Source organism: Orcinus orca, chromosome 16 (assembly GCF_937001465.1).
Source record: "Orcinus orca chromosome 16, mOrcOrc1.1, whole genome shotgun sequence".
In the NCBI taxonomy this organism is placed as follows: Eukaryota; Metazoa; Chordata; class Mammalia; order Artiodactyla; family Delphinidae; genus Orcinus; species Orcinus orca.
Window position 1 is genome coordinate 52,182,355 of NC_064574.1, and position 14,160 is coordinate 52,196,514.

The 14,160-nt window shown below is 41.6% G+C and overlaps 1 protein-coding gene across 14 annotated transcripts in view; it reads left to right on the forward strand.

Annotated features, from left to right (window-relative positions):
- Window positions 1-14,160, forward strand: part of ZNF75A (zinc finger protein 75a) — a 48,289-nt gene that overhangs the window by 8,747 nt on the left and 25,382 nt on the right. For 5 of the 14 annotated variants that reach the window (XM_049698993.1, XM_049698991.1, XM_049698994.1 and 2 more), the window contains 2 exons: window positions 1,274-1,425; window positions 1,715-1,841. The exons of 1 other annotated variant lie outside the window; for it this stretch is intronic. In XM_049698993.1, coding sequence (XP_049554950.1) covers window positions 1,274-1,425; window positions 1,715-1,841 — 279 coding nt within the window. Of the gene's footprint in view, window positions 1-1,273; window positions 1,426-1,714; window positions 1,842-3,544; window positions 3,656-3,833; window positions 13,959-14,160 lie in introns of those variants that run through there. 8 more of the 14 variants (XM_033428963.2, XM_049698997.1, XM_049698999.1 and 5 more) reach the window with 8 other exon arrangements.

The window sequence follows — 14,160 nt, forward strand, 5'->3', positions numbered from 1 at the left end:
CCAGGGAGCTTTTTCCCAGTGCACATGATCATTCCTTATCCTAAATCTTGATCCTTCCTGCCGCCTTTCCCTCCAAATTGCTCTTCTCTTAACTTTCCCATCTCCACAAAGGACACCACGATTCACCCAATATTTTAGCCCAGAAAACTTGGTCATCCTTTACACCGATCTTAATCAAACCCCAGTAGTATTACTGCATCACTAGTCCTCTTGGCTCCACCTTCACCGTGTAGCCTGAGTCCAACCAAGTCTCAGCCTGCTGTGCTTTTAGCATCGTGGTGTAAGCTAGTGGCATCTCTAACGAGGTCCACCTCAGTACTTTCTATCTGGCACCCCCCGCCACCATTCCTCCCCTCCCGCAGGCTGTTTTCCACACAGCACAGCCAGAATCTTTTAAAAACTGGATCATATCAGGACACTTCTCTGCATCAAAACCTTACTGTGACTTTTCACACATTCAGAATGAATCCAAACTCCTTGTAGAGGCACCCAGGACCCCCCAAATTCTGGCCCCTCCTCACCTTCCTGCCCTCATCTCCTGCCATTCCTGCCCTGCTCAGTCCTCTTTAGCCACACTGGTCTTCTTGCTGTTTCTTTTTTTTTAATATATAAATTTATTTATTTGTTTGTTTTTGGCTGTGTTGGGTCTTCATTGCTGCATGCGGGCTTTCTCTAGTTGCTGCGAGTGGGGGCTGCTCTTCACTGCAGTGCGTGGGCTTCTCATTGGTGTGGCTTCTCGTTGCAGAGCCCAGGCTCTAGGCCCACGGGCTTCAGTAGTTGTGGTGCATGGGCTCAGTAGTTGTGGCTCGCGGGCTCTAGAGCACAGGCTCAGTAGTTGTGGCGCGTGGGCTTAGTTGCTCCATGGCATGTCGGATCTTCCTGTAACAGGACTCAAACCCGTCTCCCCTGCATTGGCAGGTGGATTCTTAACCACTGCGCTACCAGGGAAACCCTTCTTGCTGTTTCTTGAACTCACCAAGCTCATTTCTTCCTTTGCATTTCCTTTACTTGGCACACTGGACTCAGTACTACATTTTCCAACACCTCTAATTTTTGTCCAACTCAGGAGAATTCATGTCATGTAAGGAAAAAAACAAGACTTCCTTTTATTGACTTCACTCATGAAAACTGAAGAGAGTCAACTGGGAAACCCATCTTAGGGGCTAGTAGATGCTTGATTCTTGTTTAAAATGAGATAGCCACTTCTAGGTACCACATAACACTTGTAAAGTGTTCCATTTCTACTGAAAGATCAGGATCTTCTGTATTTCAGAACTGAGCCTAGGATGTTCAAAGACAGAAGGGAGAGAAATTTCCTCTCACTCTTCTACAGCGGTGCCTGCTCACCAGATCCTAGCCTTTCCTGAGCAGACAAATGCCAAAGACTGGACAGTGGCACCTGAGCTCGTCTTGCCTGAGTCCCAGGTGAGCTGTGCTTTCCAGCTTCTTAGGGCTACCTCTCCCTGCTGCCCTTGACCCACACTGCCCAGCCAGGTGCACAGAGGTGTTAACCCACATGATCCCCCTCAGGAACTGGGCACCTCCCAGGCTATTTGCTGATCCCTTGCCTACTTCCTTTCTGCCTTCCCACTTAAAAAAAATTCATGTGCTGTTAGTTCCTTTAGTGACTGGCTTACCATGCAGTTGATGGCTCAGAAGGTTGGGCTACTTCTGTAGTGGCAAGTCCTGAGCTAAAGCCCATTCTCTTCTTTAGAGCTTGTTGACATTTGAAGAAGTGGCCATGTATTTTTCCAAGGAAGAATGGGAGTTACTGGATCCCACTCAGAAGGCCCTCTACAATGATGTAATGCAAGAAAACTATGAGACTGTCATCTCTCTAGGTAAAGATTCTCCCCTTCCGTTAGCATAGGAGTGGAGTAATTTGTCCTGTTGTTGGCGTACTGAGAATGCACCCCTGTGAGAGAGTCTCTGTTCTAGTAGCTGACTGGTTCTCAACTAGATGGTGTAGGCAGGGAAAAGATCACCAGGGAGCTTTTTCCAAGTACACATTCCTTACACTATTTGGAATTCTTGATCTCCTCTTCCCTCCAAACTTGCCCTTACATCTTGCCCTTATCATCTCCGTAAAAGGAATACCCACTCATCCACTTGCTCAGAGCAAGAAACATCCAGTCATCCTTTACCTTGATCTTGCCATAATACCCCACTAAGTCTAATACATCACTCTTGGCTCCACCTTCACAGTGTAGCCTGAATCTGATCATGTCTCAGCTTATTGTGTTAGCATCCTGGTCTCAGCCAGCAACATCTCTATCAAGGTCCACCTCAATACTTTCTAACTGGCACCGACTGCCACCACTCCTGCCCTCTCAGTCTGTTTTCTACATGGCAGCCAGAGTCTTTTAAAAACCTGATCAGATCGTGACATTTTCTGCTTCAAAACCTTGCAATAACTTCTCGTAAGGTTCAGAATAAATCCAAATTCCTTACCAAGGCTCTCAGAACCCTCCAAAATCTGGCCCCTCCTCACCAGCCTGCTGTCATGTCCTGCTACTCGTGCCCTTGCTCTGGCCTCTTTGTTCATACTGCTCATCTTGCTGTTTCATGGACTTGATGTGCTCATTTCTTTCCCCTTCCCTCTGCCTGGCCCACGTTTCTGCCACATGGTAAAATTCTTATTTTAGGGTTCTGCTCAGATATCACTTTCTAAAAGAGGCTTTTCATACAGCCTTATCTAAAATATCTTCACAGAAGCAGAATCTTAAATGTTCTCTTACCCTGCTTTAGTTTTCTTCAAAACATTTATCACTTCCTGACATTTTATTTGCTTGTTTATTAATGTTAGATTGTCTCACTCTGCACTAGAAGATAAGCTCTGTGAGATCAGGGGGCTTGGCTTATTCACCACTGTATCCTTAGCGCATAGAGGGTGTCTGGTACACCATAGCCACTCAGCACATATGTATTGAATGACTGAGTGATGAATACTTTCCATACTTGGCAATATGATTTAGAGAAAGTCCACTAAGAAATTCTGGTCTGTTTCCTCCACCGGGATATGAACCAGTGAGCTATGGGAATGGTAGAAATCTTTCCTGATCCAGTGTCTAGTACCTGAGATCTAAATTGAAAGTTGCTACAGTATAACAGGAATCACTTGTGTTTATGATACCCAGCCCACTGACCTTCACATTGACTCCCCTAGACCTGGCCTTATCCAGTATGAGTCTTCCTAAAGACTTAATAGGACCAGGTATATTTCCTACAGCCTCTGCAGTTTGGTCCTACCTTAGTAGAGTATGGGGTATTCTTGGTAGCAGAAGATGGGGATCATGCACCGGATTCCCATGCCCTATATCCTTTTCATTGGTCCAGCTTAGGTTTATTTCTCACTCTCTACTTTGCATATCCACCCACAAATGAAGTATGTTATGAACCTGATACCAGATATGAGTCTATCCATTTAACCATCTGGTGTTGCAAACTGTTAAAGTATCCTTTGCTCTTCCTGAAATAGTCTGGAATTAGTGGACTAATTGGATTGTTGTTACCAATCCTTGACCTCAGTTTTTCCATTTCACAGCATTATTTGTGCTCCCCAAACCTAAAGTGATCTCCTGTCTAGAGCAGGGGGAAGAGCCGTGGGTTCAAAGATCCCTGGAGTTCAAGGACAATTCTGGAGAGCTGCCTACAGGTAAGTACACCATGGGAAGAAAGGAAATGTGCCTTAATAGGAACTTTTACAAGGGCTTAACATTTTACACTTCTGCTTATCTGTTTTTTTAAAAATTAGTGTTCATCCAGTTTTTCTCTTCATTACTGTGGCTTTCTTGCTCTGTCATATAGTTAGCTGTTTCTTATGTTTATTCCAGCAGGGCTAAAGCTCAAAAATGACACTGAAAATCTTCAGCCTCTATGTCTTTCTGACTTAGAAATACAAGTACCAGTAGATATAGCATCAAAAAAGGCCAGATTGAAAGTTCCCCAGAAAACAATGGGCAAAGAAAATCATGGTGATATGCATAGGGTGGGGAAATGGCACCGAGATTTTCCAGTGAAGAAAAAAAAGAAACTTTCAACCTGGAAACAAGAGCTGCTGAAACTTATGGATCTTCACAAAAAAGAACGTGCAGGAGAGAAGCCTTTTAAATGCCAGGAATGTGGGAAAAGCTTCAGAGTTAGCTCTGACCTTATTAAGCACCAAAGAATTCACACTGAAGAGAAACCATATAAATGTCAGCAGTGTGATAAGAGGTTTAGGTGGAGTTCAGATCTTAATAAGCACTTAACGACACACCAAGGAATAAAACCATATAAATGCTCATGGTGTGGGAAAAGCTTCAGTCAAAATACAAATCTACACACACACCAAAGAACTCACACTGGAGAGAAGCCCTTTACATGTCATGAATGTGGAAAAAAATTCAGTCAAAATTCCCACCTTATTAAACACCGGAGAACTCACACAGGTGAGCAGCCTTATACCTGTAGCACATGCAGGAGAAACTTCAGCAGACGCTCAAGCCTTCTTAGACACCAGAAACTCCACCAGTAAAGGGAAGCTTATTCAGTGTCCTCAGTCTGAAGAAATTCACCAAGTGGAGCTGGACCTTAAAGTTATGAAAAGTACAAAATTATGAAGCATGAAGAATTTTTCATCAGTGGAATTTTTCATCAGGAAACTTTGGGAAATAAACATGTTTCACAGAAGGAATCAAGGTTGAGTCTGCAGGGAATGTGTTAGTAGTTGTACTACTTGCTGTTTTTACTAAAACTTTCAGGGATTTCCTTAGCAGGAGAGGTGTTCGAAGAACATTCAGAGTAAAGGGAAAAGCTGTTTTGGGACTGTATTTGGCAGAATAGCAAATGCAGCTTCAAATAGTGGATGCAGCCATGAATTCTTCTGTGGTCACAGAGGTGAATATTGTTGGTTTGCATTGATTTCCCCAGCCACTCTTAAACATACATGTTAGAAACATTTGTAGCATGGTCTTCCAAAACAGAAAGCAATAATATGATGTTTAATTGCATAGCATTGTCTTCCAGGTTTACCAATTTCAGTAATCTCATGGGCAGAAATGAATTCTAATGTAAAATTTTTGAAGAACCAAATTGGATTTTCTTAACTGTCCCATCATCGGGTACTGTTCACAAATTTGGACATTGTTTGAGTTCCTTTTTTAACTTTTTAGCAAATTCAGCTCTGGAATACTATTAGTACAGTTTTTACTGTGATGAAATCATATTTACTTCACCAATAGGGAATCTGCCCAGGTGAACTAATCACTATTGTATGCCTCTCTGGTGGTGGATGGAAAAGGGAGAACACCTCTAAGAAGGAGATAATATGGAAACGGGTTGGAATCTTTAGCCATGTAAAGAAGAATTTTCTCGAGTAAAAGAAACTAGACTGTTTACTTACGTCACTATATCAATAGGATAAAACAGCCATAAAAATGAGCACTTTTCCAAGGTCTAAATGGAAATTAATGGCAATTCAGGATCACCTTCTCAGGTTTTTATCTGTTTGCATTTTAACTTGGCTTTTGTATGTCATTAAGAACAAGGAGGGCTTCCCTGGTGGCGCAGTGGATGAGAGTCTGCCTGCCGATGCAGGGGGACACGGGTTCGTGCTCCGGTCCGGGAAGATCCCACATGCCGCAGAGCGGCTGGGCCCGTGAGCCATGGCCGCTGAGCCTGCGTGTCCGGAGCTCCGCAACGGGAGAGGCCACAACAGTGAGAGGCCCGCATACCGCAAAACAAACAAACAAAAAAAGAACAAGGAGAGGGTTATATTTGTCTGGGAACTGGAGTGTTTACTGCACCAGGATCCTATGGGTCACAGGGCATGTTACTCTGGGAATCCAGTGAGCAGGAGACCAGTTCCCAAAAGCAAAGATTTGGGAGAGGATGCTGAGTGGTAGACAAGGACGGACAAATACACATGTATGTTGGTTGACTTACATTGTAACTGTTAAACAGGAAGGGTCATCCTTCTGTTTTCTCCATCGTATCATGTAACAGCCTTAGTGTACACATTTGATAGATTGCAGAAAATCTCTGTAGGCTGTGGATTTTCTTGTAGCTCCACCTTTTATCTACAACAGTGATGCAGATGTGTTCCTGATAGAGCATCTAGGTGTAATCAGGAAAGGAGTTAAACAAGGAAGTAAGAGATCCAGAGGCTTGTTAAGACCCCATAGCTAGTGGGTCTGTTGGCTGTCACTTAGCTGCATCAGTCAGGCCTGAGGGCAGGATTAGCAGGACTGATCTGTATGTTGTTCCTGCCCAGCCAGCCTGGATGACATTGTATTGTGTCTATTTCTATTTCTAGCTTGTAAAACATTCTTGTTTCTTGATTGGTTACTAAAACACTCTTAAATCTCCAGTTTCCATATGAAATAGAGATAACACTCAACTCAGGGTTTTTCTGGGGATTAGAGGGGTTGATGAAGGAAAAGCACCTATCGGCCTGGGAAATAGCAGGGTCTCAGTCAGTGTGCGTGTCCTTCCCTTTCCCCTGGTCCCCAGTGGTATGTTGGGTGGACTGACTACATTAAAGGAGCAGATGCATTTGTGGCTGTTGCAGCTCCTTCCAGGAGCTGAGCACTCGTGGTGGTGGTTTGCTCGGTTGATTCGGTCCTTGGCTTCAGTGCTTTATGGTGTAAGTCACCTGAGGTTTTGGTCTGCCGCTTTCAGCAGGATTTCATTTTCTTCTCTTAAGATAACTGTACCAGTATACCAGTGTGCTTATTTTTTAAGCTCGGCCAGCTCTGCAGCTCTGGTCTGCATAGATCTTACCCAACAGTCTCAGCCTTACACCCCTGGGACTCTGTTTCTTCTCCCAAGTTATACATACGGATTTCTTGCTGACATTACATTCATTCATTCAATTTAATGAGGGCCTATTATGTACCCAGGTAGTCTTTTAAACTAAGGATATAGTAGTGGACAAGGAGACAAAATGCATATCCTCATGGAGCTTGTATCCTAGTGAACAGTAAGAAGGGAGTGGTTAGACATTTTTCTCCTTGCAGTTACACAGGATCCTGAGATAGTTTTGAGCAGTAGGTTGTCTGCAGAACTCTCACTTCTCAGCGTAAGCATTTATTTTTTGGTGCAGGACTCTCTAATGCTGTCTTTTCCTGCCTCAGTCATATAAGCACATACAGAGAGAGGGGTCACAAGTCAGAACAGTCTGGAATGCCGAGCCCCCCACATTGTGGAGGGGTATCTGTTCTAGAGAGTCTCCCAGACCTATAATGGACTCTGTAGGAATAAGAAGTCAACTTTTGTTGCGTTAAATCACTGGGATGTTGGTGCTGTGTGTTTCTGCAGCATAACGTGGCCTGTCTTGTTGGAAATGCTAGAACAGATCCAGCACTTGCTGGATGACATATGTAACCCAGCAGATGTTGACAGTCTTCTTGAAATAGGAGAGATGTGAACCTTAGGATGAAACTAACACCATAGAAGGCAGAGCAGGTTTTAGAGACACCACTGAGCGGTAGGATCAAGAATCACCTGACACCTAGAATTGCCCAGGACTTTTTAGGGACACAAATCTATATGTTTCCTCTTATTGTTTAAACCAGAGTGATTGGGGTTTCTGTTCATTGTAACAGAAATCATTCTAATACATAGAACAATAACTGATTTAAGATAATATATGTAGGAGACAAACAATGTTCTTATATATGCCTATTTAAAAGCTTTCATTATGGGGCTTCCCTGGTTGCGCAGTGGTTAAGAATCCACCTGCCAACGCAGAGGACACGGGTTCAAGCCCTGGTTGGGGAAAATCCCACATGCTGCGGAGCATCTAAGCCTGAGCGCCACAACTACTGAAGCCAGCGTGCCTAGAGCCCATGCTCCGCAACAAGAGAAGCTACCGCAATGACAAGCTTGCGCACTACAACAAAGAGTCGCCCCCACTCGCCGCAGCTAGAGAAAGCCTGTGAGCAACAATGCAGCCAAAAATTAATGAATTAATTAGTTAAAAAAAACTCATTACAGAAATTATCAACATATTTAAAATAAAGTAAAATGACAAGCCCCTATATAGGCTTTAACAATTTTGCTAACTTTTGTCATTTATCCCCTCCAGTTTTTTTTTTTTTGCATCTATTGAGTTGATCATATGGTTTCTATTCATCAATTTGATAATATGGTGTATCGCATTGATTGATTTGCATACATTGAAGAATCCTTGCATCCCTGGGATAAATCCCACTTGATCATGGTGTATGATCCTTTCAATGTGTTGTTGGATTCTGTTTGCTAGTATTTTGTTGAGGATTTTTGCACCTATATTCATCAGTGATATTGGTCTGTAATTTTCTTTTTTTTGTAGTATTTTTGTCTGGTTTTGGTATCAGGGTGATGGTGACTTCATAGAATGAGTTTGGGAGTGTTCCTCTGCAATTTTTTGGAGGAGTTGAGAAGGATGGATGTTAGCTCTTCTCTAAATGTTTGATAGAATTCACCTGTGAAGCCATCTGGTCCTGGACTTTTGTGTGTTGGAAGATTTTTAATAACAGTTTCAATTTCATTACTTGTGATTGGTCTGTTCATAGTTTCTATTTGTTCCTGGTTCAGTCGTGGAAGGTTATACCTTTCTAAGAATTTGTCCATTTTTTCTAGGTTGTCCATTTTATTGGCATAGAGTTGCTTGTAGTAGTCTCTTAGGATGTTTTGTATTTCTGTGTCTGTTGTAACTTCTCCTTTTTCATTTCTAATTTTATTGATTTGAGTCCTCTCCCTCTTTTTCTTGATGAGTCTGGCTAATGGTTTATCAAGTTTGTTTATCTTCTCAAAGAACCAGCTTTTAGTTTTATTGATCTTTGCTATTGTTTTCTTTGTTTCTATTTCATTTATTTCTGCTCTGATCTTTATGATTTCTTTCCTTCTGCTAACTTTGGGTTTTGTTTGTTCTTCTTTCTCTTGTTCCTTTAGGTGTAAGTTTAGATTGTTTATTTGAGATTTTTCTTGTTTCTTGAAGTAGGCTTGTATAGCTATAAACTTCCCTCTTAGAACTGCTTATGCTGCATCCCATAGGTTTGGGATCGTCGTGTTTTCACTGTCATTTGTCTCTAGGTATTTTTCGATTTCCTCTTTAATTTCTTCAGTGATCTCTTGGTTGTTTAGTAACATATTGTTTAGCCTCCATGTGTTTGTTTGTATTTTTTATGTTTTTTTCCCTGTAATTGATTTCTAATCTCATAGCATAGTGGTCAGAAAAGATGGCTTGATATGATTTCAATTTTCTTAAATTTACTGAGGCTTGATTTATGACCCAAGATGTGATCTATCCTGGAGAATGTTCCGTGTGCACTTGAGAAGAAAGTGTAATCTGCTGTTTTTGGATGGAATGTCCTATAAATATCAATTAAATCTATCTGGTCTATTGTGTCATTTAAAGCTTCTTTTCCATATTTATTTTCATTTTGGATGATCTGTCCATTGGTGTAAGTGAGGTGTTAAAGTCCTCCACTATTATTGTGTTACTGTCGATTTCCTCTTTTATAGCTGTTAGTAGTTGCCTTATGTATTGAGGTGCTCCTATGTTGGGTGCATATATATTTATAATTGTTTTATCTTCTTCTTGGATTGATGTCTTGATCATTATGTAGTGTCCTTCCTTGTCTCTTGTAACATTCTTTATTTTAAAGTCTATTTTATCGGATATGAGTATTGCTACTCCAGCTTTCTTTTGATTTCCATTTGCATGGAATATCTTTTTCCATCCCCTCACTTTCAGTCTGTATGTGCCCCTAGGTCTGAAGTGGGTCGCTTGTAGACAGCATATATATGGCTCTTGATTTTGTATGCGTTCAGCAAGCCTGTGTCTTTTGGTTGGAGCATTTAATCCATACATGTTTAAGGTAATTATCAATATGTATGTTACTATGACCATTTTCTTAATTGTTTTGGGTTTGTTTTTGTAGGTCCTTTTCTTTTCTTGTGTTTCCCACTTAGAAAAGTTCCTTTAACATTTGTTATAGAGCTGGTTTAGTAGTGCTGAATTCTCTTAGCTTTTGCTTGTCTCTAAAGGTTTTGATTTCTCCATCGAATCTGAATGAGATCCTTGCCAGGTAGAGTAATCTTGGTTGTAGGTTTTTCCCTTTCATCACTTTAAGTATATCATGCTACTGCCTTCTGGCTTGTAGAGTTTCTGCTGAGAAATCAGCTGTTAACCTTATGGGAGTTCCCTTGTATGTTGTCATTTTTCCCTTGCTGCTTTCAATAATTTTTCTGTGTCTTTAATTTTTGCCAGTTTGATTACTATGTGTCTCAGCATGTTTCCCCTTGGATTTATCCTGTATGGGACTTTCTGCGCTTCCTGGACTTGAGTGGCTATTTCCTTTCCCATGTTAGGGAAGTTTTCGACTATAATCTCTTCAAATATTTTCTCAGGTCCTTTCTCTCTCTCTTCTCCTTCTGGGACTCCTATAATGTGAGTGCTTCTGTGTTTAATGTTGTCCCAGAGGTCTCTTAGGCTGTCTTCATTTCTTTTCATTCTTTTTTCTTTATTCTGTTCTGCAGCAGTGAATTCCACCATTCTGTCTTCCAGGTCACTTATCCGTTCTTCTGCCTCAGTTATTCTGCTATTGATTCCTTCTAGTGTAGTTTTCATTTCAGTTATTGTATTGTTCATCTCTGTTTGTTTGTTCTTTAATTCTTCTAGGTCTTTGTTAAACATTTCTTGCATCTTCTCGATCTTTGCCTCCATTCTTTTTCCGAGGTCCTGGATCATCTTTACTATCATTATTCTGAATTCTTTTTCTGGAATGTTGCCTATCTCCACTTCATTTAGTTGTTTTTCTGGGGTTTTATCTTGTTCCTTCATCTGGTACATAGCCCTCTGCCTTTTCATCTTGTCTGTCTTTCTGAATGTGGTTTTTGTTCCACAGGCTGCAGGATTGTAGTTCTTCTTGCTTCTGCTGTCTGCCCTCTGGTGGATGAGTCTATCTAAGAGGCTTGCATAAGTTTCCTGATGGGAGGGACTCCAGTTTTTTGTTTTTTATTTTGCTTGGAGAGAGTGAGTTGGTTGTTTTGGAATATTTAAAGCCAATCTCAGACATTATGACATTTCATGCATAAATAGTTTCATTATAAGAGATAAACAATTCTTGACAGTCTCTGCCCTAAATCATATTTGAGAACGAATTCTCAAAGAAGAATTCTCCCTCTTATGGAGGCCTTCTCTCCACAAGAGGCAAGCTTAATAGAGAACGTGGGAGCTTCCTTTCCCTCCCTCAGAGGGCAACCAGAACTTGACCAACAACTTCTCAAGGTGACCTTGTAAGAGGACCCTCTTGGTCTCCCCACTGGGGTATTCATTTATGAGAACAACAGGCAACCCAAAACTTCATAATGAGGGTGGTCCAGAAGGAATACTAGATGCCTGTAATGATCAGACCAACTTATTAGTAAGCTGAAACTACATGATCAACTGCTAACTTTTAACAAGCATCAGAGTGATTCATGCATTAAGAGTTCAGTGGTAGTAGTTAATTGTTGGTTTTCTGGAAGCCACTGAAGAACAAAATAATAATAGTAAGTACTCTCTAACATGTTCATATAGGACATTTCCCCAGGAGCTCAAAGTGCCCTCATTTACCTACTTTCATTGGTTTTCATCTTTATTTTTCTTGAAATAATGTGTAAATGAATACTAAAAAATTAGAATTTATTGTAATTCACTTCCCTCTAAGCATTCCTGCTTGATCATATTTTTTTCTTAGTATTACCCATCACATTTACCTACCCATCACATTTAACTAACTGCTAAGATGAAAAATGAAGCAGAAATTTAATACTCCTTTTCTATTTCCTTCCTCATTTGGTGCCATACTTCCTCTTCATGAGGAATTTTCTCTTCTTTTTTTTGGTTGGTGTCCACCCCTTACCTTGATCCTCTTCTGGTGTTTTCTAAGGTAATTATTTTGTGCTTCAATACCCAGTGCTCTAATAGTCTAGAAGTGTGGTATAACCTGCTTTGAAAGATCCCTTTATGGCCAATTTAACTTACCATACTTTATCATTTATAAATATCGACTTAATCAACAAAGTGTATTTGCAACCAGTATTCTTGGTGCCATAAACTAGTGTTTATCACCTGCAGTTCCCAAATTGACACATTAACCTGCTGCCAAAAACTGGTTCCATCTTTATCTCTACCTGTGGATGTTTGCTTCCTAAAACTTTCGGAGAGATATGCACTGGGAATGTTCATTTTTTCATTCAACATTGGGCAAATGTTTATTGGGCACTTTCTATGTGCCAGGCATTCTTTTACGTGCTGAGATTTTCACTTAGCCTTTTTGCTTCTAAAGAATGCTGGGGTTAGAAGGAGGAGGAACCTTCCCTCATGGTCCAATGGTTAAGACGCCACGCTTCCACTGAAGGAGGGTACAGGGTTCCATCCCTGGTCGGGCATTCCCGCAAACTGTGCAGCACATCCAAACATAAATAAATAAATAAAGCTGGACTGAGGATGAAGTGGGCATTCTCTAGGCTCCTGTACATCATTTAAACAATTTGTATATTTTTGTTATTCATTTGTTTAGCAGTTTGGCTTTCCATGGTCAGTTTCCCACTCCATCTTATCTTTTTTTTATATATATAAATTTATTTTATTTTATTTTATCTTATTTTTGGCTGCACTGGGTCTTCGTTGCTGCACACAGGCTTCCTCTGGTGCGGTGAGCGGGGGCTGCTCTTCACTGCTGTGCACGGACTTCTCATTGGGGTGGCTTCTCTTATTGCGGAGCACAGGCTCTAGGCGCGCGGGCTTCAGTAGTTGTGGCATGTGGGCTCAGTAGTTGTGGTTTGCAGGCTCTACAGCGCAGGCTCAGTAGTTGTGGCACACGGGCTTAGGTGCTCTGCAGCATGTGGGATCTTCCCAGACCAGAGTTTGAACCCATGTCCTCTGAATTGGCAGGCGGATTCTTAATCACTGCGTCCCCAGGTAAGTCCTAGATACATTCTCAGTAAGATATTGAGACAAAGCAAACTCCTATGAAAATTTAGGCACTTTAGTATATAAGCAATTATATCCTATTTGCCAAAAGAGTTTTGTTTGTTTGTTTGTTGTTTTGGCTGTGTCACATGACATGTGGGATCTTAGTTCCCTGAACAGGGATCAAACCTGTGCCTCCTGCAGTGTACGCGTGGAGTCGACCACTGGACCACCATGGAAGTTCCAAAAGGTTTTTTTTTTTTTTTTTTGGCTGCCTTGGGTATTCGTTGCTGTGCGTGGGCTTTCTCTAGGTGCAGTGAGCGAGGGGCTACTCTTCATTGCAGTGTACAGGTTTCTCATTGTGATGGCTTCTCTTGTTGCAGAGCATGGGCTCTAGGCGCATGGACTTCAGTAGTTGCAGCACGTGGGCTCTAGAGCTCAGGCTCAGTAGTTTTGAAACACGGGCTTAGTTGTTCCACAGCATGTGGGATCTTCCTGGACCAGGGCTCGACCCCGTGTCCTCTGCATTGGCAGGCAGTTTCTTAACCACTGCGCCACCAGGGAAGACCCAGCGTTTTTTTTTTTAAGCCTGTTTTCAAATTTTTATAACCATGAACCCCCAAACAATCAGCAACTTCATTTCAGCATTACTTGGGGACTTCCCTGGTGGTGCAGTGGTTAAGAATCCACCTGCCAATGCAGGGGACATGGGTTGGATCCGTGGTCCGGGAAGATCCCACATGCCATGGATCAACTAAGCCCATGTGCCACGACTACTGAGCCTGTGCTCTAGAGCCCGCGAGCCACAACTACTGAGCCCACATGCCACAACTACTGAAGCCTGCGTGCCTATAGCCCGTGCTCCGCAACAAGAGAAGCCTCTGCAATGATAAGCCTGTGAGCTGCAACGAAGAGTAGCCCCCGTTCGCTGCAACTAGCAATAGCCCGTGCACAACGAAGACCCAACACAGCCAAAAATTAAAAAAAAAAAAAAACTATTAAAAAAAATTTTTTAAAAAGAAGTATTACTTAACACTACATGAAAGATACTCAATAGTAGAGAATTTAATATTGAAGGATTTGAATAGACATTTCTCCCAATAAGATATACAAATGGCCAGTCAGCATATAAAAAGGCAATCAACATCATTAGCCATCACAGAAATTCAAATCAAAACCACATTGAGGGAAATGCTCCAAGCAAAAGACACAAGCTCGCTGCATGGATACAAAAA